This window comes from Aulostomus chinensis, chromosome 9 (assembly GCF_037954235.1).
Source record: "Aulostomus chinensis isolate RoL2024-O1b breed Wild chromosome 9, RoL_Achi_v1.0, whole genome shotgun sequence".
Lineage (NCBI taxonomy): Eukaryota > Metazoa > Chordata > Actinopteri > Syngnathiformes > Aulostomidae > Aulostomus > Aulostomus chinensis.
Genome location: NC_141328.1, coordinates 3,854,084 through 3,879,671, shown reverse-complemented (window position 1 = coordinate 3,879,671; position 25,588 = coordinate 3,854,084). Strand labels below are relative to the sequence as shown.

General features: G+C 44.7%; 1 protein-coding gene across 1 annotated transcript; it reads left to right on the top strand.

Annotated features, from left to right (window-relative positions):
• The first annotated feature begins 2,501 nt into the window (after positions 1-2,501).
• pfdn4 (prefoldin subunit 4) lies at positions 2,502-5,557 on the top strand. The gene is made up of 4 exons (XM_086212541.1): positions 2,502-2,654; positions 3,111-3,218; positions 4,034-4,174; positions 5,029-5,557. The coding sequence occupies exons 1-4, from the start codon at positions 2,628-2,630 to the stop codon at positions 5,158-5,160; spliced, it is 408 nt and encodes a 135-aa protein (XP_086068667.1). The 5' UTR covers positions 2,502-2,627; the 3' UTR covers positions 5,161-5,557.
• The last annotated feature ends 20,031 nt before the right edge of the window (positions 5,558-25,588 follow it).

Genomic DNA, 25,588 nt, shown 5'->3' with positions numbered 1-25,588 from the left:
TAAAATATCTGCTTTGATCTTTTATTTAAAAAAAAAAGACTTTTTTGGGAGGGGGGGGGGGGTTGCAAAGAGCAAGTATCGTCTGTATTATCACCGTTAATCAAAACAGACCCAGAGCTCTGTAATGAAATCATCAGTCTGAAGCGTCTTTGAGGGCCTGTCAATGCATCAATACCCCAGCCTATCTGAGAGGCGTTCAGGGATCAAACACAGACACACCTCAGTTCATCAGCAGACTTTCTGCTTTTGTTGTTCTCATCTCATCTTTGTTGCTTTTGTGTGATAATGTGTCACGATTACGATGACAAAAGCAAACAAATAAAGGGTTTGTTTTATTCCTCCTGAGAATCCTCCTTTGTGCATATCAGTCAAACCACAAAGTATTACTTTTTAAAAACAACAACAACAAAAAAAACAACAACCGCAAAATAAAAGTATATTTTAAAACCTGACCTCAAATCAGCCGTGTTTATTGAATCTATTTTGACAAGCCTTGGAATCCATGAGCACAATGTCCCAATTGTCGCCGTATAGGCTGCATATTGAGGTGGGAGTTGGATTCCCCTGTTTGGATCGTGCACTCTTGACTTCATGAGCGCCTGCAGCTGCTGGAGCTCAAGCGAGCTCTTCATGATGTACCAACGCATGATTTATTCAACGTGGGTCAAAAACTGCTACTTCTCCCGGTGCTGCTGATCCTGTGTAACAGCACTTATGATGTGATTAGATCCCCGACATGTTGTGCACATGATCTAAATTGGATTAAGCGCTCTTGCTTTACAGATGTATTTAGTAAATATTTGAACTTGGGTGCAGTCCTGTTTGCTGTAGCAATATTTACAGAGCAGTAGTTCCGGTTGATAAGACAAGTTTGACACATTGTGAGTAAGTATAAACATGTCTTGAAAAATAATGATATCCTAACTCAATAAATCAAACCGAGCGAATGGTTAAAGTAACGTTTCTTTGTGCCCCTTCGGCTGTGGGTGAAGTTTGATGCCATCTGATCACCTACAGCTGACAATTACGCGGCTTGTTGCACTGTCGTTTTGGAGTCTTCCGCTGGGTGGCGGTGTAGCCTTGCTAGCGGTGCAGCCTGGAGCAGCAGATATACGCTCCGGCAGAAAAATGCCCCAATTGTTAGTCCACGACCGTGTTTAAATATAAGTAACGTTGATTGGCGCGGACCTTGTGAGGACTGAAAATAAGCGTCGGGAAAATGAGAACTGACTAAAACGATAACGTTGTTGTTAGCCGGAAGCCATCTTAAATCTAGCGGTTGGTTAGCAAGGACGCCAGATTTGACGACCTGTGCACGGCATTCTGGGAAATGGAGTTTGTAGCGGGGAACGACAAGCCTGAGCTACCCTAGTGATTAAAATAATTAATAATAATAATTAATCTTTTACGGTATGTTTTGTCCACCATTGGTTTTCAAATATTGTTCACGTTGACTTACACATAGACTTTCTACCGAATCTATCTGTATAATTTAGAGCCCCCACTGAGTGCACGCCGGTTGTAATGTGGCAATGGAAAAAGGGACAATTGTAGAAAGACGAGAGAGAGGCATTGTGTTGTTGTCTGGCTTCCTTCAGGGGATCTGGCATCACGTACCAGCATGTCACCAGATGTGCTTTGTGTATTTTACATTGTGCCTTCCAGCTGTAGCATCACCATCATCATCACCATCATAATCACCGTCATTCATCATTCATCACTGGATGAATGTACACTTTAAATAAAATAACTACAGCATAAATTATAATTCACTGAAGGTCATTTGAATTCAGGTGGTATAGCAGAGCCGTAGGGCCGCGTTAGACCAGCTTTTCTACAAGAACAGGGATTATAAATTTGAGTTTCACTTGGAAACAGTCCTTCTCTGCCTCCTCCAGGTGTGTGCGCCTAAAACAAAAGGTGGGTATCTATTATTTGACCTCAAGATAGTGTGTAAGATATGCTGGAGTACTACCTCAGAAAAACAACTGAATGTGTGGATAGCATTTAATAGGCTACTCCAGTAAAGAGTGGCAAGCACATATACTGTCGACACATCCTCATCTCTGTGTTTGAGAGCAACCCGAACCTGTTGAGGAGGTTCGCACAGTGCGACACCTGCTGGCCATTGCCAGTATCTGCTTTTGTCAAGCACAGCACATAGTGAGGAAACCTTAGTAGTTTTTAATTTTAAAGACATGGAATTATGCCGAATGACTTTGCTGCGCGTGAAAATGGAACTGTGTTACATTACTTTCCATCTGTCTGTCTTGACGGTGAAGGCCCATCCACCACGATAAAACATTCAGTGGTAAAGTTTTTAGCAGCAAGGCCAGTAAACAAGAAATCAAAATTTAATTCTGTTTTTGTTGTTGTTGTTGTTGTTTTAAGGCCAACATTTAAAAGAAAGAGCTAAATGACTCTTTTTTGGCAAAGAAAATTGGGTGTAAAACAAAAAGAAGAAGAAAAAAAAGCCTATTTCCGCTTGTTTTCAGTCCCTGAAAAACAAACGGTTAAAAACTGTCCAGGTGCGAAAGGCGCTTTCAACGGGACGTATATCTGCGGGACGTGTATGTGCGGGACGTGTATCTGCCGTTCTTCCGCACTGCAGTCTCCGCCTTCTCAAGATGGCAGCCACCAAGAGAGGAGCCGGAGTAAGTTCAGACGTAAAGATTTATCATTGTTTGTCTAGACCCAGCTGTCCCGTTAGTGGGGAGGAGAAAAATACTTGTGTACGGTTCTAAACCGGGAACCGGAAACCGTGAAGTTACCGGCCTCGGTGATGGTTAAAGTCGCGGTTACACCCTCGTGCTGCTTCTGTCAGTTCCAGCAGCATACGCTAACAGTTAGCCAGCGAGGCTAATTCCCGCTAGCCCGTGAATAAACGTCAGTTGTGACCTCCTGGGCATCGCCAGCCTGACTGTGTTGATGCTAGCGATCAGAATGAAGGATGGGACGGCTCCGTCCAAGTGCACCGGTGGCCACGAGTTAGCACGCTAGCTAATGTTAGCTGCGTGGACGCCCATTCATTTGTAAAGGTGGTTAGCTGCTTGCGCAGCAGTGATGCTCGTCAGCTACACGGGGTTTTATCTTGTCTCTTGCTGTTGCAGGGGGTTGAAGATGTGAATGTGACGTTTGACGATCAGCAGAAGATCAACAAATTCGCCCGGAACACCAATCGAATGACTGAGCTGAAGAATGAAATCGAGGCGAAGAAAGTGTGTTGGTCCTTTTACTTATGTCTGTTTCATTTGAATGATCCAAGTGTAAATTAACAAGTCTAACTTGGACACCCCTCAGTGTCCCCTCACACCACACCGACTAGATGGTTGCATTTATTACACTGCCTTCACTTTTGAATTGTGAATAAGTCACATTTAAGGAGATGAAACCCCACCGCTTCCAAAATGACCAAAATGGAGGTTTTGGCAATCTGGTGGGAAGTCACTATATTCACAAGTGCCTGTCTTGATAATGATCCTGATGCTGCTTCTTACTGGCCGTGAACGGTAAAGAGAAGCACAAACTGATTTTGACATATTAGAGAGCAAAATTATTAACCATGAACTTAATGACATGAGTCACAGTTGGACGCCGCCGGTACGCCGTTGACACCCTGCACCCCTACATTACTGCAGCAGACACGTTTTTGTGAATTGTTGTGTCGTTGCTGTTTTACTTTACGGGCTTTATTGTTTTTGTTTTGATGCTAGTTTAAGGTTGAATGGTTGAGTTGAGAAATCCACACTTCACAACTATCAGTGATTCAGGTGCCCTTTCCTTGATAACCAAAGACCCATGACACCATATCTGTATAATACCACAATACTTTACATAATATTTGCAATATGGCTTTCTCAGTAAATGGTGCGGTGCTGGACAGTATTCGGTTCTCTTCTGTGCGTTTCCCAGTCCTGCTGTCACTTGAACTTGACTTACTGAAACTCAGGAGTCGCTGAACTCCTGTTTGAGAGGCAGTTCAGCGACTCGAAACGTCAACAGACCGTAATCGTGTGCAATCGTCTCCTCCCAGAAAGCCCTGCAGAACCTGCAGGACGCCAGTGATGACCTGATGATATTCGACGACGACTCCCTGTTGATCCCGTATCAAATCGGAGACGTCTTCATCTGTCACACGCAGGAAGAGACGCAGGAGATGCTGGAGGCTGCGAAGGTACCTGTCCCCTCTCACACCCTGCACCTCGTGATCGTCTCTTAAATACTGGTATTAATTGTTGGAGTACAACTACAATTAGGGAGAAATTAACACGGTGGTGATTGAATATGGGGAGTGTGTGTGTGTACTCTAAAAGAAACTTGGGAAAAACAGGAAGAAACTGCGTTAAGGCGCAATGGCGTGAGAGGCCACTGCAGAATTGTAAATCTAAGGCATCGGTGAGGTGATGAGGCTACGGCACAGACATTTTACACAGCCACTAATCAGTCTGTAGGGCAAAAAGATAGCAACCATCCATCAGTCATTGTCGTCAGACCTTCTGTGTAGTAGATGAATATTTAAAGATGGCAACTGACATCATTTTAAAGATCATTTTGTCGGGTCACGCACTGTTGTGTCCCGTCATGGCGCGAGAAACGTTGTCGTTGGATCAGGATGAAATATAATGTGACAGCTTTGAATCGCAAACAAATCAAGCGTCAGCTCGTCCCATTCTCCCGTCAGACAACCTCATTATTGACCAGGAGGGTCTTCAGATTTGTCCTCCAGCCTGTCAGGGTGTCGCCGTGTTGTTTGCTGCTGCCTTTATAACAAATCCTGATGTGGAGCCGGCGGCTGCACGCCCTGAATGACAATTATGATAATAACAGCTCCTTGTCAGCCCTTTATATCTGCTGATGATAATTTAATACACGCTCCCCTCTCCTGCTGCCACCTGAATGCATTTTTTAGCAAAAACAGGTTGAATAATTCACTGAAACCGGCTGATGGGAATGTCTTAAACACGTGGCTGGCCGCCTCAGGGGAAGACGGTGCCGTGGTCCTCATGTGTTTTTGTGTTGTGTGAACAGGAAACACTGGAGCAGGAGGTCAAAGGTCTGGAGGATCGAGTGTCAGCCATCCAGCAAGTGCTGGGTGATCTGAAGGTGCAGCTTTACGCCAAGTTTGGTAACAGCATTAACCTGGAGGCAGATGAAAGCTAAACGCCGAGAGGGACGCCGACAGCTGCCCCCACACGGACTTGAACTCACGGCTCTCTCATCTGGTCCACACAACATTTGCCAAGCAAAGCGGCCCGTAGGACCGGGCTCAGATTGGTTGCTTCTGGTTTATTGTTGCTTACACAGATGTTTGTTTCCTGTTTGCTTTTGGTAAACGCGAGGACGGCCATGGTGGAGATGAAATGACTTCACGTTATTTCTAACGAATGCTAATTGGTCCCCTCTTTTATGTTTTTCTTTTTTCTTTTCTGTTGGTGTAGACCAGGTGGAAAAGAAGAACAGCCTTGTACTGTTTCAGATTTCAGCAGATTTTGCATCATTATATATTCTGTGGAATAATCTTTCACTCCGTAGGACCGAATAAATACGACTGACGTCCTCGCGCCGTGTGTTTATTCAAGTCAAATCAGATGTATTTGCACGTGTTGTCTTTCACGATTCCTTTGTGAGTGTTGGAGTGACGCGGAGCCGTAAACGTCTCGCAAGAAACGCAGCGAGAGATCCGGTTAATCTGAGGTCAGACGGTTACGTAACACCCGCTAGAGAGCGACAGCTACTCAATCCCACAGAAATGCCTGGAATTCACACACTAAGTGTTACCATTGGAGAAGATAAATCCACTTGTGCTGGAGGTGGAGGATTAACACTCCTCTGTGGCTGAAGGTGTGTTGATCAGTGGAATCACCTGTTAAAGTCTTTGGTTGGAAGGAAAACCTGCATGCACACGGCCCTCCATGGCCCATGGGTGCCCACCCCTGTCTTCGACTGACCGCTTCGATTTAGCCTGTTTTTGCCCTTCTTATCATGTTGTTTGCTCATCCGTCCATCAATTTCTCAGCCCATGTTGCGTTGAATAATCAATGAAATACAAGGAATTGCACTTGAGAACATCTAAATTGATTTTATATTTATCAATATTGTAGGCTTTTTGTGTCCCGGCTGATTTTCTTTCATTTTTCGGCCATGTGGGTAAAGAGGGCATCTTAATTTTGTTCTCCACTGAAACTTTATCCGTCTTCTTGTCCTGAAATTCAAACAGAACAGAAACTAACGACTCCCAATCTGTGTGGAACACATAGAGGAGACACTTAGGTCTGACCGAATTTCCTAGAAAACCACGTTTGCCGAACGCAAAGATCACCTGGAAGTGGTGTCCAAGCCTGCAACGGGAGCGTAAACCAGCGGGGCGTCGCAGTGTTGACTGCCTCCTCCTTCCTCTCTGGCGTGACGGTTGATCAAAGTCACCTGAAACTTCCAACGCTGGAAGATGAGCGCGACGTCCTGGGCAGCATCACGCATACAGTCGCCAGGTACGTTTGTTTCCAGTGTCAACCCAGGACAGCAACGGTGCTCATTAATTATTCTTGACATGGAATACCAGACACGGAAGGCCACTTCAGGTGAGAGCTCCAGTATTGTTTGTTGTCTGAATGTTTGCTCCATTTTTTCCCAGAATATTTTGTGTTTAAGCTTCATGCCTGGTGGATCCCATAAATAACGACAATGCACAAACCTCATTAAAGGGTGCCCTCGAGTGTGGCCTGCATGAGCTAATAGCGTCGTCTGAGAAAGAAACGGAGAGCTTGAAGTTGGAGCAGGCACCTCTGGAGGATCGAGATCTCAATTAACAAGTCTGTGGTCCTGGTGGGCTTCCTGCTGCACCGTCAGAGCCATGATTAAGAGGAAGCCCGACCACACCGGCGCGTCTTTATGCAGAGCTTGTTAAACCCCGGCTCGAGAGGAACACACATGGAGATGGCTGGGCTTATTTCCCTGATGGCCTTGTTTACTGTGTGTGTGTGTGTGTGTGTGTGTGTGTGTGTGTTCATCTTTCTTACACTCCTCCTTCCTCCCTCCCTATTGTCTCAGACGTTTATGAACCCAACATTCTGTCTGAGCACTTTGTCGGTTCCGTGTCACGTCTTGCTACTAAAGCCGCAAAACGGTCAAACGAGGTCAGCGGGAGATAGAATCTGCCGAGTCATGCTTTCAGACCATGACACCAGTAAAATGTTCATACCAGTACAACACAGCCTCTCATGATGTCGGTTAGTGGGATAGTAAGACATTCACTCTCACCACTGGAACAGTAAAACACGCTTGTTTGAGGAAAATTGACCTGAATTTATCCCAACAATTTAATTATAATTGAGGGATTCTTCAACTATCGGAGTTTTTTTCTTTATTGTACTTGCAACTACACCGATTAGAGCAGCAGCACCTCAAAACTGCCTGTGCAGATCCCAGATCAGCATGCAAACATGTCATGGAATTCTTTTTTCTTTTTTTTTTCAATGTGCCAATATCTAATTTCCATGTTTATATCTCTTTAGTTATCGCGCTGGAAGTGAAAATAATTATTTTCAGTGATTTTTAGAGGGAGTAAAAAAAAAAATCTATAGTCCGTTTGTATATATGACAATTATCTAATTACAACCCACATCAGGAAATGTTTCTGCGCATGATGGAGGAAAACAACTGAACAGCTGCATTCCCTGATTTAAGGGCCCGTAGCTGAAGAAGCACCCAGCGGTTTGTGCGGTCGAAGCAGGAACAGACCAGTGGGTGTCTCTGTCTCCCCAGTAATCTAAGAGCTCTAACTGGTACGCAGGGGCTCTTACAGCTTATTGGACATGGCTGTGCGTTGTAAATATTTGAGGAATATGTCAAACATGATCATATCATAGCTGCAGGAGACAACACTCCCACTGAGACAAAGAAAATTAGACAAAAATATGGGAGGAGAAGTGGTTATTTAAAAAAAAAAAAAAAAAAAAGGTGGGGGGGTAATTTTGCAGCTTGATTGAAAATGTGACTCGACACAGCCGCCCTCTGATCGTAGCTGTCTGGTGTTCAGGCAGCTCTCCTTCGTGCAGTGTGGGCACATTTGATCCTTTTCAGCTTTACGCTGAAAATTGTGTTTGCTCATCGTCTCCGTGTCAGGAGACTCGACCCGGACGCTCTGAGGAGGAATCTCCGGCAGGTTCTTCATCGCATACTCTTCCTCCGTCTCAGCCAGGCTTATTCATCACGGCTGAGCAGCGCTCGCGTCAGCTCCTACAGGCACAGTTCTACATGTGACCCGGCAAAGATTTGTCAAGAGTCCTGGAGTGGCCAGAGAGAGAGAGAGAGAGAGAGAGAGAGAGAGACAACAGTGTGGGCAAGGACGAGATTTAACCTGTTACCTCAGTGTAATTAATGCATGGCCACAAAGTTGAACTTGATCAAGAAACTGAGGAAAGAGGTTACAGTTCCTGAAATTGAGGGAATGAGTTGTGACTTCTGACCTCAAAGTAACTAAATTGAGGGAACCAGTTGTGTCTTGTGGCCTTGAACAAATGTTGTTGTTGTTGTTTTTCTGTATTGAGCCTCCAGGGCTCCGTAGAACCCGGCCACCAGCTTGTGCTGCCAGCCTGCAGGTCTAGTTTTCAGCTCAGTTGGGCCTTTTAGCCAGCGAGAACAACTAGAATTGTTTTCTCGTTGTGTTCTTGCCTTCATGCAACGGTTCACAACAAGGACTGGCAGGAGCAATAAGAAGAGAGACGGATAATGTGCAACACAGTCCGCTTGAACAGCCAATAATGCGGTTTGTGTCTGAGACCACTGGGCCACGAGGAGACCCAGATCAACTAGATCTAAAAACCCAGCTGAGTTTCTGAGTGATGGGGCACAATTTGAGGGTCCTTAGCCTTGACAGCTGTGCTGCAATACATTATAAGAGAATGTCAAGTAAGCTATATCGTGGGGATTAAGAGGAGGAGCCTACAGAGCACAAAGCAAGATGGAGTGCAGTGAAGAGACGGCGTGTCAGAGGCTGAGAGAGACACAACCGGCAACGCTTGCGAACCAGCACCACACATCATTTAGGAAGCTGCAAAAGGGCACGTCGCTCAAAGCGCAGATGGACGAAAGGCCGAAGAAGTTTGGCGTGAGACTCATAAGACAAATTAATTTGCTGGTAATGATTTCCTTTACTTCACATGGACAGGGACTGTTGGCGGTGTGTGTGGAGGGAGGCTGAGCAGCATGCTGGGATATCTGCTCGCCTCCATTTCATTACTGTCCGTCAAGTTGATCAGCCGAGGCAATAAAGGCACAATTCCACTGCGGCGACGGCGGCGTATGAATGATAAAGACAAGTGGTTGTGTGGACTGATCCCTCTGTGAGCGTGTGTGTGTGTGTGTGTGTGTGTGTGTGTGTGTAATCAGTGCAGCAATCAAGAGCCAACATTCAGTGGTTTATCTAAAGTTCAATATATCTTCATTTATCAACGACTGAATTAGAAACCAAACGCTGGCTCCTGTCTCGTGCTGTGAGGGAGTCTTAAGTTCATAGGTTTCCCCCTCGTTTTTTGACTGAATTCACTGGCCCCTCATATGCAGAGAATATGACTTCAGAAATGCATTTCCATATCCATCATAGAACAGTGGACCAAATAACTTACCATATGAAAGACACTTGAATGCATCCAAGTATTTCAATGAATATCATTATCAGAGCCTGAATTTATGTTGGTTACATTCAAAGACCTTGAGGACACCGACTCGCCCGAGCAGGTGGGAGAAACTTTGAAGTGATGGACAATTTATTGTGTATCTCCCCAAAAATTTGCCTGTGGTAAATACTTCCCAGGGACCAAAACTAGGTATATTTTCTCAAACACTGGAACAAAGTACAGATTTATGGCACTTGTATTTTACTGGCGTATTCCCATCACATGCTACTTTAGATTTCCACTCCACAACATTTCAGAGACCTAAAATGCTCTCAGAGAACTCCTAGCGCCACCAGCGCTCAGGCACTGATTCAGCTACGAGCAGCGCTGAGCGAGTCCTAGCACTCCCTCTCACTCCCTCTCACTCCCTCTCACTCCCTCACACTCCCTCTCACTCCCTCTCACTCCTCCGAGTGTATGACTGTCGAGCAGAGCGAGAGGGAGGCGAAACCCGATCTCCTTTGGGTTTTGCATGAGAGAGCAGAGTGCATACACTGTGGAGCAAATGTTGCTTCCTCTCTCCACTAGGTGGAGCCCGAGAGCACTCACTTAACATCCATCCATCCATCCATTTTCTTCCACTTATTCCTGTTAAGGGTCGTGGGGGGCTGGACTCTATCCCAGCGGCTACGGGCGAGAGGTGGGGTTCACCCTGGACAGGTCGCCAGTCCATCACATTAACAAATATACTGTATATATATCATGTTGTAGAACCTCCTGTGACGACAAAAAGGTGTTACATCAGGTTAACTCCCTGTAACCACTAGGAGGCGCTAGGACTTAAACTCAGCTTCTCTTCACACTAGCACATCAAGTTCCTCAGGAGTTTTCTGAGCAAATCTGAGCTGGATCAGGGCGACCAACTGGGGCGAGAACATCAAGGTGTTCCAAAAAGAGACGCTCCTTTGGCCACCAGGTGGCGCTGTAATTAATCTACCCTTAAAGGGTTCGTCTTTGGCTCATTCCACCCCCCATTCCACAAGTTTGGTGTTTTTACATCATCCTAGGGACAGACAGGCAACATGACCTCAAATATTGTGTCTAAAAACCACCTGACCCGCCCCCTGTTGGTCATTATAGAGAATGCATTGGCTTTCCTTTTTAGATCTGGAAAGAATCCAACCTGTGTTTGACACATACTCCTGTGCAGGCATTTTTTTGATGAGGCTGCATCCTATAGATTCTGGTGACCGCCTTACTTTCCCACTATAGACAACAGGAGCAGAGGCTCCGCCCCGTTCGGGATGAGTTGTAAATTCTCTGTCACTCGGGTGAAATGAAATACCAATCAGCACAAGACGTGGAGGAGGGGGGGAATCTGTTTTCCTCCTGGTTTCTTTGTATGGAACATGAAAAAATGGGGTCAGGGTTTTTTTTTGGTGTTTTTTTTGTTTTAAACAAAACCAACCAAAAAAAAACAACAAAACCCTCAAAACATTCAGGCCACAAAAAGGCTTGTTTGCTCTCCATTGCACAGTCCATTACACCTCCGTCCACGGGGACCTTTTGCCTCTCTGAGCAGAAATTCAGAGATCTGTCTACTCCGTCTTCATAAAAATAGTCCTTGAGTGACCAACACTTAAAGCCACAATTCTGGGGGTAATTTTATATATATATATATATATATATATTTTTTTTTTTTTTTTTACATATATATATTTAAATATATTTATCCCCAAAATAATAACATGGTTCTTCTCAAACAGCACAAACTCCACAAAACATTTAAATGTTTCGAATGAAATGAAGGAAAACATCAGGCTATGGCTTTGGTAGTTAACATGTCTGAGAGCCTACATTTCCCCTGGTGAAGGATAACCACACACACACACACACACTTACACACACACACACTTACACACTTACACACACACACACACACACACACATCATTACACAATAGATGGTCACCGTTGTATCACACACTTCTCCAAACCTGAATAAAACGGTGTTTTTAGGTAGCAACCTGTTTTACAACCGATTCCACAGAAAACCTGAACCTGTCAGGTGATGATATCAATCCGCCGTCAGTACAACAGACCTTTCACTCCTATTAATGCCAAACAAATACTTCTGAGCTTGCGTGCTACATATCTGCCACTTTAAATGTCAGTGCTCGTTCTAATGCAGAACTGTCACATTTTACAAGATATTTACTTTCAAGTGATGTCAAAATCTGATGAGCTCCATCAGGACTGAAAGAGCTTCACCCGTGGCGTAGGTCACGTATGGAGGCTCAGCGAAGACCTGACACGCAGGTATAAATCAGCCTTTTTTCATCCACAGGGGCGAGACAAAATATCGATACTGCAAGATGTCGCAATACTTCATCTTACAGTATAATAATGCACCCAAATATCTTCATTCTTATTACAGCAGCTGGTGTTACAAAGCAATTCCACCAACATTTTCTCACATCGTTTTTACAAGTGATTTATTGTGCGCGTGTGTTAGTGTTCGAGCGGCTCTGAGACTCAATAACGCAGTACATAAATACACAACTCCTGCTTTTGGGGGTATTTCTCTTCCAGTTCCACTGATATTATGATGCATCATGGATGGGGAGACTTGTGATATAAACCGATGATACCATCGTTATCGTTGTGACAGTCCTGTATCAGGAGGTACGAGGGGGTTCCCTCCTCTCCTCATCAGCGTAGCACAGTGCCATCTTGAGGCATAAATGAAAACCTACATGTTCCGATGTCTCCCTGGACTTCAGTTCCCTGATGTTCTATCATCAGGTTCCCTTCAGCCTCAGCTGTGTTCATCGCTCCTTCCTCACATGCTAAAGTGAGAGGAGACAGATGGCCCAGATTCACTAAGCTGCTAAAACTCAGCAGGTTAATGAAGAACAGCTCCCTCACAAAGCTGCCAGCATGGCTGCAGACTCTTGGGCTTGTTGTTAATCAGGTGTTCGAATCTTTGTCTTTTTTTTTTTTTGAATGAATTTCATTTTGAACCACAACAGGGCACCACAGTCCTTGAGGTCCAATCTGCCCGCTGAGCTGGTCACCTCAGGGCAGCCCCAGCAGACCAATCCAAGTTCCATCCATCTTTTCTGCCTATCTGTTAAGCGTCACGGGGGTGGAGCCGCAGCTGGCATTGGGTGAGAGGTGAGAGTCACCCTGGACGGGTCACCAGTCCATCACAGGGCCATCAGGAGCAATTAGGGTTCAGCATCTTGCTCAAGGACACTTGGACATGGTCACCGGGGGAAGTGAGCATTGAACCAGCGACACTTCGGTCGCTAGAGGGCCACTCTTTCTCCAAGCCACGCCGCCCCCTCCCAATCCAAGTTCCAGGTACTAAATAATAATATTTCTCTAATAACATTTTCTGGGGAGGCATGGGCGCTACACACACGCTTCTGCGGATTTACACCAGCGATCCTTCAGTCGTGACAGCACTGCACCGACTCGGCTCTGCTGTCACCCAATTAGCTTCAACTGATGGTCCAACGACAACAAATAACAGCACAAAAGATGAGTTCCTCAGTAACCCGTTAGGGTGACAGTTTTCTATGATTTAATCATTCTCATATTCACGCCCCCTCCTCCCCGTTCCCTCTCCTGTGAATCACACACAGTTTAATAAGTTGGGAGGTAGTGGGGGGGGGGGGGGGGGGGCAACGAGAATGAATTATTTTCTGTCCAATTTTGATCTAATTGCAGCGGTCAGCAGCAGCAGCAGAGCTCCATATGTGAGCGCAACAGCAGCACCTGCATTGTAACTGAGCAGTAAAAGATTCCATTAGAATTCTTCATTCATGTGATTATAAAACTTGGCACCGGGCTGCTGTGTGTGTGTGTGTGTGTGTGGGGGGGGGGGGGGGGGGGGGTTCGCCTTGATTTGATCCTGCCGCTGAAGCTACTCTATTAACACCTATGTGTTGCTCTATGTTTTCACTGCAGTTTTGGTTTCAACACCTCAGGCAGCTCCAACTGGCAAATGTAACTTCGATGCGTGCCAGTGAGTTAATGTCACCCTGCCAATAAATTGTCTATTGAAAACTTTCAATTAGGCCACTCGACCAGCTCAGAGGAGAATACCATCAAACGAGGATCCACACAGACACCTCGTGGTGCAGCACAATCCAGTCCAGCCCAATTCTAGTAGGTGGGTAATTGGATAGAAGCCAACAGCCACACAGGCCGTGTCATGAAACCACCGTCGTGTCCTGGACGCAGGTCACCTACAGCTGGAGAACGTTCTGTGTGACATCCCGAGTGTTCCACATGAAAAGCGCGAAGATCTCAGGAGAATCCGTGACCTCATTACTCAGGCAACTTTCAAGTTTGTCTGAGCAGAAACGGAGTAAAGTGTAAGAGTTTCAATATTTTGGGACGCGTGAGTAATCATTCCCAGTGTGTGATTTAAATGAGATTAACAGCAGTAAATTGATTATTCGAGATATTACCATGAAAATGAGGATTTATTCACTTAAGCCTCAAATAATTTGGTTTTGAATATGAAGTTTGGCTCTGTAAATTACTAACTACATTTATTTCTTTAATGTGGTGAATAAAACACGGATTACTGGGAATGATTTCCTGAAGGATTTAACCCGTTTCACCTGCATCGGGTTTGACTGGGCAACACAACCCTAAAATAACGCTAAAATGCAAGTGGCATAGCAAAATAGACGTGACTCTTCCCTGTTCAAGCCGGTGAGGAGTTCTGCAGGTACCAGCAGCGGTACGGCGAACTGCAAACACACGCGGCATCGTTTGCCGTGGAGGCGCTTGAAAGGAGAAGTCATTTACAAATGTAAAAACCAAGGATGTAATGTTAATCCTGTCTGGCTGTAACGAACACCACCGTGCAAAAGCAAGATTTCAATATGATCCATATTTTATTAAATCAAATGAGCGCACTGCCGGGGCTGGTTTTCTGCAAAGAATATTGGATCGTTCTGATGGTGTCGATTCCACCGAGGAGAGTGAGAAATGAGCGAGTGTCTAAATGACCGCTGATCGCATCACACTGCACGCCGGATGTGTTTATTCTTCATAGTATTTTGTGCTATTACGATTTTTTTAAGTTCAGATATGCAAACGATGCCCCATCAGTTTAATTATGCACGTATTTGCAATGCATGATTTCAAATATGGACGCGACAGCTCAAATTCTTGCTGTATTTTGTTGGCGTGTCAGTATGAAAGCACGAAAGGAAGCTATTTCAATGGGGAAATACGATGTCAGAAAATATTTTCTATGTATTAGTAGGAGGATAAATGTGGTTATGACTAATTCATGAAAAACCTTCGGGGCGAAACCTTCAGAATATACATGGGAATAAACTGGAATATTTCATATCGTATCTATAAGTGCTACTGAAATAAGGATTTGTTTGGGGAAAAAATAAAGAGAAAATGTTTCATCCAAGAGTTTGCAGACAAACGCTTCGCCTGAAACTCTCTCAGTAATCGTTTTCCTTACAAATTTCTGAAATTTTGCACTACAACATGAGAACGAGCCAGTGAACACATCATTTGTCAACGATAATGACAAACCCATGAAAAAATGATGTTTTTGCCAGCAATCTCAATAATTCTGGGATCAAATGCAACACAAATGAAACAAGAGGGCTCTTGCGCTGTCGAGTGCTCGGGCGCCAAACGGATTCATATCAAATACTAACATTACAACAGAATTAAAATGGAGAGCACTTCACCATTCACCTGCCTCCATCATCAGGGGCAAAATTTCAATTTGCAGAATCTGATTTAAATGCTGGGCGGCCCGGTGGAGCAGTGGTCCTCACTGTGGCCTCACAGCAAGAAGGTTGTGGGTGGAGCCCCGGCTGGAGCACGGGGTCTTTCTGTGTGAGTCTCCATGTTCTCCCTGTTCCTGCTGGGTTCTCTCTGGTACTCCAGCTTCCTCCACAGTCCAAAGACATCAAGAGGGGACCAGGTTAATCCAGACTCTAAATTGACCGTAGGCGTGGCTGGGAGAGCCAATGGTTGTCTGTCTATACGTGTTGGCCCTGCCATGGACTGGTGACCTGTCCAGGGGGAAGGCTGCTGGGATAGGCTCCACCCCCCCACCCCACCCCCACCCTTAACAGGTTAAGCGGTAGAAAATGGATGGATGGATGGTTCAAATGCCAGGAACTTTGTGTTCAGTGCTAATTAGCAAATGTTAGCATGCTAGCATTGTTAAAGCTAGGAGCTGCACTTTGTCTCCGTCCTCAGGCAGTGAGAGTTACCACAAACAAGCGTCATCGGCTCCACTGCTGCCTGCTCCGCCGGCAGTTTCATGGCTGCATCGACATTAGTGCTTTTTGACTGGCAGAGCAGCTTGCACGACAGCAGGCTTTTGGTCTGGTGTCAGTGATGGGGCTGGATATCATCCGCCTCCTAATTTAACTCATGTATGGATATAATAAGTGGTCCTGGCAGTTAAATGCTTTTAGGTTACGTCGAGGTAACTGAATAATGAATTGTGTGCATGTGTGCTGATGATTCGGTTATATTCTCTCCTGTTAATCTTTAAAAGCTCTTGGGAACCAACTTTCAGTGAGTGTGTTCTTGCTGACTCTGGCCTCAGTCTTGGTGTCTTAAAAAGGAATGTAACGATCATTCTAATGAAGGAAAGAGGTCAGAAGATGAATATTTCTTGGGTTTCCTCCACATAAGTGAACCTGGTTTTCTAGTGAAAAGCGTGGCGTTATTATTTTCAGATTTCGGTGCTGAAAATGATGTACTCCTGGGGTTTTACATAAATTTCCTACATAGAAGTGAAGTATAAAAGCAGCACAATGAGGAGATGCACAGTCACTTAAGCTACAATGTTATTGTGGATGTCAGGGTTCATAATGCAAGTCATTAGTCATCGTACACGGACAAATATATTCATTTGTCGGATATCGTAGAATTCGTCATGCCGGGCTGTTTAATCATTCCAGAAACTGAGCATTTTATATGTCTAACATTTTAAAAATGCAGCACAGTTGTGGATTGCGAGGAGGTGGTGAAAAGAGGTTGTGAGGATGGGATTTATTTATCGAAATGTTTCTTTTTTTTCTTCATCTTTGCTCCATTATCAGTTCCTTTATCATTCACTTTATTACTTTTGTCCCGTTCCTCTTCATACTCGTATTCACCGTTGCACTCATGAGGACTATTATTTGTTAATGTCTGTCTATCTTTCTTTGTTTTCATCACGTCATTGCAATGACACCCCCCCCCCCCCCCCCCGTCTGACGAGCAATTACACATTGCACTTCAATTCATTGGTCATTTTTATTCAGTCCAGTGTTTTCATTGAGTAAAACACTTTGTACACATTGGATTTGTATGGAAAACACAGATGCAGTCTGCCTGATGTGTTGATGATCAGTCGCTGGCTGGTGCCTGCGATGGCAGGATGTTTGAAGGAGTTTAAGAGATCAAATAAGTAAATATGCAACTTGAATTAAAAGGAATCACACTGACTTAAACTGAGGACCTTAGGTGGCAGCTCCTGCGGTGCGTTACATCGACACGACAAGACGAGATACCCGACAAAATGAAATCAGTTCTCATTAACCAGTCGGGAAATAGGTTTAATTAATTAACTTTGCCTCCTATGGATAGACTTTATTTTGCAGCCCAACCTTGGAAACCTTGTGTTGAATCTATAGATCTAAAAATATTCACGCGGTACAAACGGAGTGACCTCATTTGAGGATATAGGTTGGATCCTCCTGCCCTCAGAGGATCCCCCCCCCCCCCCCCCATCTTTACATGCCGTATCTGTTTGTAATCCACCCTGCATGATCTTTCTGTGAAACTGCATGTCGTATAAAGGGAATTGTTGCACAACGGAAGTCAGTGAATTATAAAAATTATGAAGATGTTTGGAGAGCAGTAAAAGGATCTTTCTTAAAAATAGAAATTTGGTTCCAGCGTCTAATGACGGGCTTGAAGTCATGATGATAATATTCAGATATCATAGCTGAGAAGCTTGCAGTGGGAAAAACATGTGTCAAAAATAAGTCTTAGCTGTCTAATTATGTTTCATCACAGGACGGAGTAACGATATCTAATAGTTTCTCAGCGCTTTCAGGCCGGCTGCTCTCTCCACTTGAGTCTCAACTGTTGTTAACCTCAGCTGCTTCCAATTACTGTGACTGGATATTTTTAAATGCGATGTTTTGTTGAAGTCTTTGAATTTCTGGGAAAGCCCAATTTGAAGGGAGGCTGTTAGTGATTTGAAATGTTCCCAACAATTCAGGAAAAAAAAAAACCAAACAATTTACACTGGTAATTGTAATCATAATTCATTTTTCTACACCTATAAAATACATCTGAAAGAAGGTTCCAGGACCTTTTTAGTAACATTCCATGTGACGTTCAATTCTGCCTTCTACGATGCAGGCAAAAGGACAACATACATGCGCACAATAATCCCACAGTTTCCTTCACAAACAAGTCAGTCTTACTGCTGCAGCTCAACTCTGAACTGCATTCACGAAACGTGAAGCGTTTTCAAAGCCGTTCACTTCCTGTCGAGGAAAAACTCGACCACGCATCAATTCACTCTTCCCCAAATCAGCGTTTGACACTTTGATTGCAATTAAATCACAGAAAATTCAGAGCCGTAAACGGTAGTCATTCAAATAGTTGATGCTGGAATGACGCGCTTCGCAGCAGCATCATCATCATCATCATCACTTTGGCTTTCATGTCACAGAGCTGTACGCGTGGTCACCCCCCCCCCCCCCCACTTCCACCGGTAGAGAGCTGCAGTAAAGTCCGTCCTCCAGAAGATCAAAAAGACGATTAGTCATAAAAACGAGCGGTGAAACCATCAGGCACCTCCTCTACATGGACGACATCAAGCTGTGCGCCAGGAACGAGCCGACTCACCGATCCACATCACCAGGATCTACAGCGGCGAATCTGAACGTCATTCGCACTGGATAAGTGTGGTCGGATGGTATCGAGGAGAGGAAAGATGATCAGAGCAGATGTTCAGGACCGCGACGGGTAACTAGGGATCCCTCAGGCAAATGGAAACCACGAGGAGGACACAAGGAGGTCAACCACAGCCAAATACTTCCACAGAGTAAATAAATCAGGTCCTGAGGCGACGGCTCAGTGGGAGCCACCAGCAGCTACGCCCTGCCACTCATCAGATACCTGCTGGTACAATCAGCTGGCCAAGGGAGATGAAGGCCACTGGTATGAAGACAAGGAAGCTCCTCACAACGCTCGGAGGGTTCCACCCCAAGTCCAGCAGAAGATGTCCACCAAAGAAGAACTGCTCAGTGAATACCTCAGGCAGCAGAAACCTGAGAGGAGGAGGAGCGCTACGCTACGACCGATGGAAGAAGTAGCTGACATCAAGGAATCCTACCAGTGGCTGGAGAAGGCTGAGCTAACAGACAGTGCGGAGGCTCTCCTCATGGCAGCACAAGATAGACCTAGCACTTAGCACCAGATAGATAGATAGAGGCCGGGTCTAGACCACCAGACAGGACCCCAGGTGCACGCTGGGCAAAGATGCCCGGGGGACAGTTTAGCCCATCGTAGCAGGGGGAAGGGCAGGCAGGAAGAGCCAACATGGAGCGCCATAACACGTGGCTGGTGTAGAGTACAGGAACATCTGCATAGAGTAAGGGCTGGAAGTGCCAAGGTCAGAATGGATATATTAATAAATAAATATATCTACACACACACACACACACACACACACACACACACACACACACACACACACACACTCTCTCTCTCTCTCTGTATATATGGTCCAGAGCAGCGATAGCTATTTCAGTCATGCCTGATGTCACAAAGAAACAGAGAAAAGAAAAGGTGTTTTTACAATTTAATGTGTATACCAGTCAAGAGTGATTGACAGGCTGCCAGCAGCTGTTCTGATCGGAGGTTGTTCCTAAATTATTAATAATTTGCTGATTTATTCTTCTGTTCTCATCTATTTATAACATTCTGAGGTTTTTGTGGTGTTTGAAATGTAGCAGCTGATCACTGCCTACTGAGAACACCTCAGCAGCTGCCTTCATCCTGCCGCTACTCCCCAAATAAGAGGTGAGTTTGAAGATGTTGATGCAGGGTTCTCTTTTGAGTTATGTCATTCGGAGTTCTTAAATATCAAAATGATTACAATCAAATTCCCCAGATGTTCCAAACCTCACAGTGTCCATTAATCTGAAGTGTTGTGTTAAAGCGGCAGTCACTCGCGGTGGGGAATCTTCTCTCTCCACTGATGATGAGGAGCAGGATTTTGTTTACTTCAAATGTAACCCCATTAACCGGAGCCACACTCGCACAGCAGAGGAACTAATAATAATCTCAGAAATACAGAAAATTGATAGAGTAAATTCCCTTCTTTCTTTCTTTCTTTCTTTTTCTTTTTTTAATTCATCCCTTCAATACCGGAGTTCAATTTGCATTCTACAACATAGCTTTCACCTTGTCAAATTAAAGGCAGAGGAGACATGCTTTTATGCATAGTGCATTATGGGATGTGCATCCGTAATATGTTGTATCAGATAGAATTATTGGAGGCATTGCAAACTTGCGTCTAATCCTATTGTGGGATACAGTATGGCAGAGTCCATCAAAAATACTCTCGGTCCAAAACGAGGCTGTTTATTTTTAAATGAACACCAGCAGGTAATGGAAAGATAAATAACTGGAAGTGCCAATAACAGGCTCGACTTCTGTGTCTGCACAGAGGTCTAAAAGTAAGAACTGTATTAAAAAGGACATTCCATTCCATTATTTTTCAGTATTAACATCAGAAATGGACAACAAATGAAAATGAAAATGTGCAACTTTATGTGTAGAAAGAACACATGAATAACTAGAGAGCACTCAGGGAGCGTATCCCTCCGCCAAGGTGAGCCGGTGGTTAAACCTCATCGTATTTGGATGTTGAATGACGGTACAAAGTAACGCGGCACTCTGGTGAAAATGTCACTTACCGCAGCCGCTAGACGGCGCTAAAGAACACACGCTGACATCATATCGTGTTGCTGCGAATGACATGAAGGCAAAGGGTGTTTGTCACGTCAGACATGGCAAGTTTGTAAAAGATGGGACAAGGTGGCGCTGCGACAAATATGTCCCAGGATTTGATGGATGCCGGATTGATGAATGCTACTCCACGACGTTTGGTGAAAACCAGGCTCACGGTTTCTGTGTAACCCTGCTGACAGACAGACAAGTGACCTCCTCGACCTGGTCGATGATTACTTTGATTGAAACCCAATCTTTCAAAACAAGTTCTGTAGTTTCGACGCGTTTTCTGATGTGATGCCCTCACTGATTATTGTTTTGTCTTGTTAGCCAAAGATTTGAGTTGCTGCATCAAATCTCTGCATTTTAAATTGTAGTTTGAAAGCAGATATTATACACAACCTTAGCGATATTAACGTCTTGGAGAAAAATGCATTGGATGACTTTTGACTGAGCTGTGCTCATTTGCCCGTCCACTCCCACTCGTTGCGCTAAGCTATCTAGCAGTCAGACGATCTCCGTGGGTCTCAAATAGGAAAATATATGTTTCAGAAAGGATTTGTCTTTCCTGTTGCCTGAAACTATGTTATTAATGCTGCAAAACCTGCAAACATGCTGTGCTGTAAGACCCAGCTTCATTTGATCTCAAATTACAATTCACTTGTTATAATTTCTATGAACTCATCTAGGAAGGTAAATGTATTGTTCTGTGCTCACTCCTCTGATGGTTGAACCAAAGGCAAGAAAGTGAAATGAGCTTTATATTGGCATTTTTACTTTCGAAGGGTTTTCAAGGCTGACGAAATGAGTTTCCTCCGCAGGGTGGCTGGGCTCTCCCTCAGAGACAGGGTGAGAAGCTCAGTCATTCAGGAGTAGAGCCGCTGCTCCTCCATGTGGACAGGAGTCAGTTGAGGTGGTTCGGGAATCCAGTGAGGACGCCTCCTGGACGCCTCCCTCGGGAGGTTTTCTGGGCGTGCTCGACCAGGAGGAGGCCTCGGGGCCGACCCAGGACACGGTGGAGGGATTATATCTCTCTGTTGGCCTGGGAACACCTCAGGATCCCGCCAGAAAAGCTGGTGGAAGTGGCTGGGGGGAGGACAGTCTGGACTTCCTTGCTGAGGCTGCTGCCCCCGCAACAAGCGGAAGACAACGGTGACAACAGCTTTTCAAGTATCTCTGCTTGTAATCTTTGTTACCAAGGTCACTGTAGTTGCCGCCGTACAGTTTCTCTTGTTCTCAAACAAACCACCGCGACTGGGATTCCATCAAATTAAATATTGAGCGTTTCTCTGTTCACTTGCTCATTGAGATTTACTTTGTCCTCAGCACATGCATCAAGAAGGAGCCGCTCTTTAAAATGTGGCTTTTCTGCGACAAATCAGTTGTTTTAGGAAGCCTAAGGCCACACAGAGACTTGTATTCTTCTGAGCCATGTCCCCAAGTCAGTAATTAACAATACCAGCTTCTCCTAATGAAAAAGAACCCAGTGGCTATTCACAGCTTTATCTTGCTGCAAAATCCCCCGATAATCCCCCAACATCTCCTGGCATATTGGTGGCTAGGTGGAGGTGGGCAGCTTTTTAAGTGTGATAGATGGAGTTTAGTTTCAGGCTGCTGCTGCTGCTGCTGCTGCAGCTTCCTTCTCTGGCCCAGCTGTCCCCCAGAGAGCTGGGATGAGTCTGAGCCACAATATCACTCTGCTGAAAAAGCTTTTGTCGTCACTCAATCTGTATTCAGGAAGAAAGAGCCAACCAGACCACCTTGCCTCAACTACTTCTTTGTTATTTTTAGATTTGTGGGGTTTACTTTTGTTTAGATTGGATTTATTATCCACACAGCAATCGAGTATGGTTGTTTTTCAAGATGTTATCCATCTATCCACCCATCCATCCATCCAGTTGGTTGTGTTCTGTGCTGTGAATTGGATTCCAGGTTCACTTTAATCTGTGAGATCTCACTTTGATCTAACTGTAATATCTGCTTTGATCTCAGATTAAACTCCCAAATGCACCGTTTACATAGTGCGGTATGGAGAAATGGTAGGGTGTGGAGAGCTGGAACTGTCTGTCTGAGTTAGGGAGTTTTCAAGCTCAAACCAAAGTGTTTCTGCAGTACTGCGTGTACAACTGGATAAAGTAGTCTGAGGGTTTTTGTTTGTTTGTTTGTTTGTTTGTTTATTTGTTTTTGCTGTAGTTCATCTTTGGTCTTCACACAGAACACAAAGAACCAAACATACTGCTAGTAACAATAATGACAGTTTGTCCAGGGCTGGTTTTACCCCCACTCCGTCCCACGTACTTGAGAAGATAAAGGCTAGAGTGCAACACACAGCAGCAACCTACCATCTGTTATCGTCTCAAGCTCTCAAAAAAGGCAGTGATTCCATACTTTGATCTTTACATTTAGTGTCGGAAAATGAATGAGAGATTACAAATTCAAAACTCCATTTCGCTTTTACTTTTGATGTTATGGTACAGTAGCTTCAGTACACTGTGGGGGGGGGGGGCAAAGTGTTTAATCAATTGACGCCCCTCACACACTGCAAACGTGTCTTACACACAGCAGTCATCAATTTGCAGCAGCCAAGATGTGCCAGTGGGAGAGCAAATGTGTTAAAATCATTGCTTTTCCGAAGAGGTGACGCATGGCAGCTTTCAGGTTGCAGGTTTTGCCAGGAAATAATGGGTGCAGGCAGAGTTTGCGATTTGTTGTTCGCAAGGTTTCACACTTTTGTGTCAAGTGTCTGCATTTGTTTGATTGTCACGAAATCTGGCACAAATATTCACGTTGCCCTGAGACCGAATCTGAATGCTGTAGTGCCAAAATATCACAGTATTCTTGTTTGCGAGATACCTGAAAGTAATTCTCAAATATCGATGTCACTGACGTACCATCAGTAGATACAGCAAATCATTGATTGTTCACAAACCCAGCAGTTAGGAGGCAACGTGATCATGAAGTGGAGAGTTTCCAGCCCAACTGAGTCGTTTTCAGTGTTTTTCTTTTTTGAAGGGAAATATCTGGCTCGAACCTGCCAATGTGATATTTCTGTCGTACCATCCTCCGCCACAACACTAAGAGACCCCTTCATTTCTATGAGAGGATGAATTCCTTTCAAGGTCAGTCGCCAAAACACGTTTGGTGCTATGCATCTCTGCAAGCCACAGAGACTTCAAGATTTTCCAGACGGATATACGTTTTTTTTTTCCTCTTCCTTTCATGCTTTCTCGTCTTCTTTTCGTCTTCGGTTCAAATTTCCAACCGGGAGCTCGGGAATTCTGACTTCCCAGTTTAACTGGTGCATATTTTCCACGGTTCTGATTTGAATGTGTCCTGTACTTTTAACTCTTGACGTACTACAGTGTTGACAGATTGTAAATAAACATTCTCGGGAGTGAATCTCCTCTCATCCGGCTGTACTGCCAATACCCCGTTTATTTAAGTTGTATTATTGCTTTCCTGGCACCACCCTGAGGCTAAAATGTACCTCTATTTTGCAGTCGTAACAACAAATAGCTGAGATTTGCGGTTGTTTATCCATCTAACAACCTGCAGCCACATGGGCCTATCGTGGTTATTAAAAATGTTCATTGTATAAACCCTCAACGATGCATATAAAGCGGTGAAACGTCTGTTAGCCGTCCAGGATCATTCCTCATCCCTCCACTGTTTACCACTGACCCCATCATCACTCTCCCCTATGTGTCTAGACAACTTTCTGTTATTAAGCAGTCTGTGGAATTTAAAATACTCTTGCCAGCATCTTGAGGGAGTTTTATGTCTGTCTGAAATGCTCATATTTTCAGGATGAAAATTTTCTGGGATTCTCGCTTTGAGGTGAGACAGTGACTTCTTTGCATCCAGTTGTTGGAGTGACTTTGATCGTGATAAATAAAGGTAATTCCTTTTTAAGGAAATCCATGTTAGGAGACGAGCAAAGCGCAATTTGCTTCCTGATTCTTGGTGCAATTACTGTGCTGCAGTTTCTGACGGAAAACTTGATAAAAATGAGAGAATTCCCATTCAGGCACAAAATGCGTTTTAAGTTTCATTTGTGGAGGAAGAGCACTGTCCATGAACCATAAACGTCTACGGATTCGCCGAAGGAGAGAGGCTAATTCCACAACTCTTACCTGTGTGGGAAATCTGCACAGAACTTTTCTGAGGCATCAAACACCCGTTCTCCCACTCTCAATCGTAGGCTGGTCCCTGTTTTTGTCCAGACTCAGAATATCATGTGGAGCAGACTTGAAGATATGATTAATTGTTATAAGATTTAATATGGCCTGAAAAGTGTTTGTTTGTTTTCTGTTGTTTTCTTTTGGACCATTTGGGAAACATCATCACTTCATCATTTCATGCTGTTAGACGACTCAGAGAAATATCAGTGCGTGTATTCTAGACTGGCTCGAGACATTGCTTGTCCAGTCGCAGCACTTTGAATATCGACCACCAAGTTATTTTCAGTTAATCCTCGAGTCCCAGTGGACACCCTTTGGGCGAGAGGCGGGGTTCCCCCTGGACAGGTCACCAGGCCATGTCAGGGCCAACACATAGACAGACAACCATTGGCTCTCCCAGCCACGCCTACGGTCAATTTAGAGTCTGGATTAACCTGGTCCCTCTTGATGTCTTTGGACTGTGGAGGAAGCTGGAGTACCAGAGAGAACCCACGCAGGCACAGGGAGAACATGGAGACTTACCCAGAAAGACCCTGTGCTCCTAAAACCCTCTTGCTGTGAGGCCACAATGCTGACCACTGCACCACCGTGCCGCCCGTATCAGGAAAATTCCCTCACGGCAATCGTATGATATCTTGATAACAAGACTGGGACAGATGAACAACCTGGAGACGTAATTCCTACGGCCCACGGCTGTCACTAACACAGAAAACTACACCAGTCATTTCTGTACTCAAGATAATGAATACTTTTGCAGTAATTTATG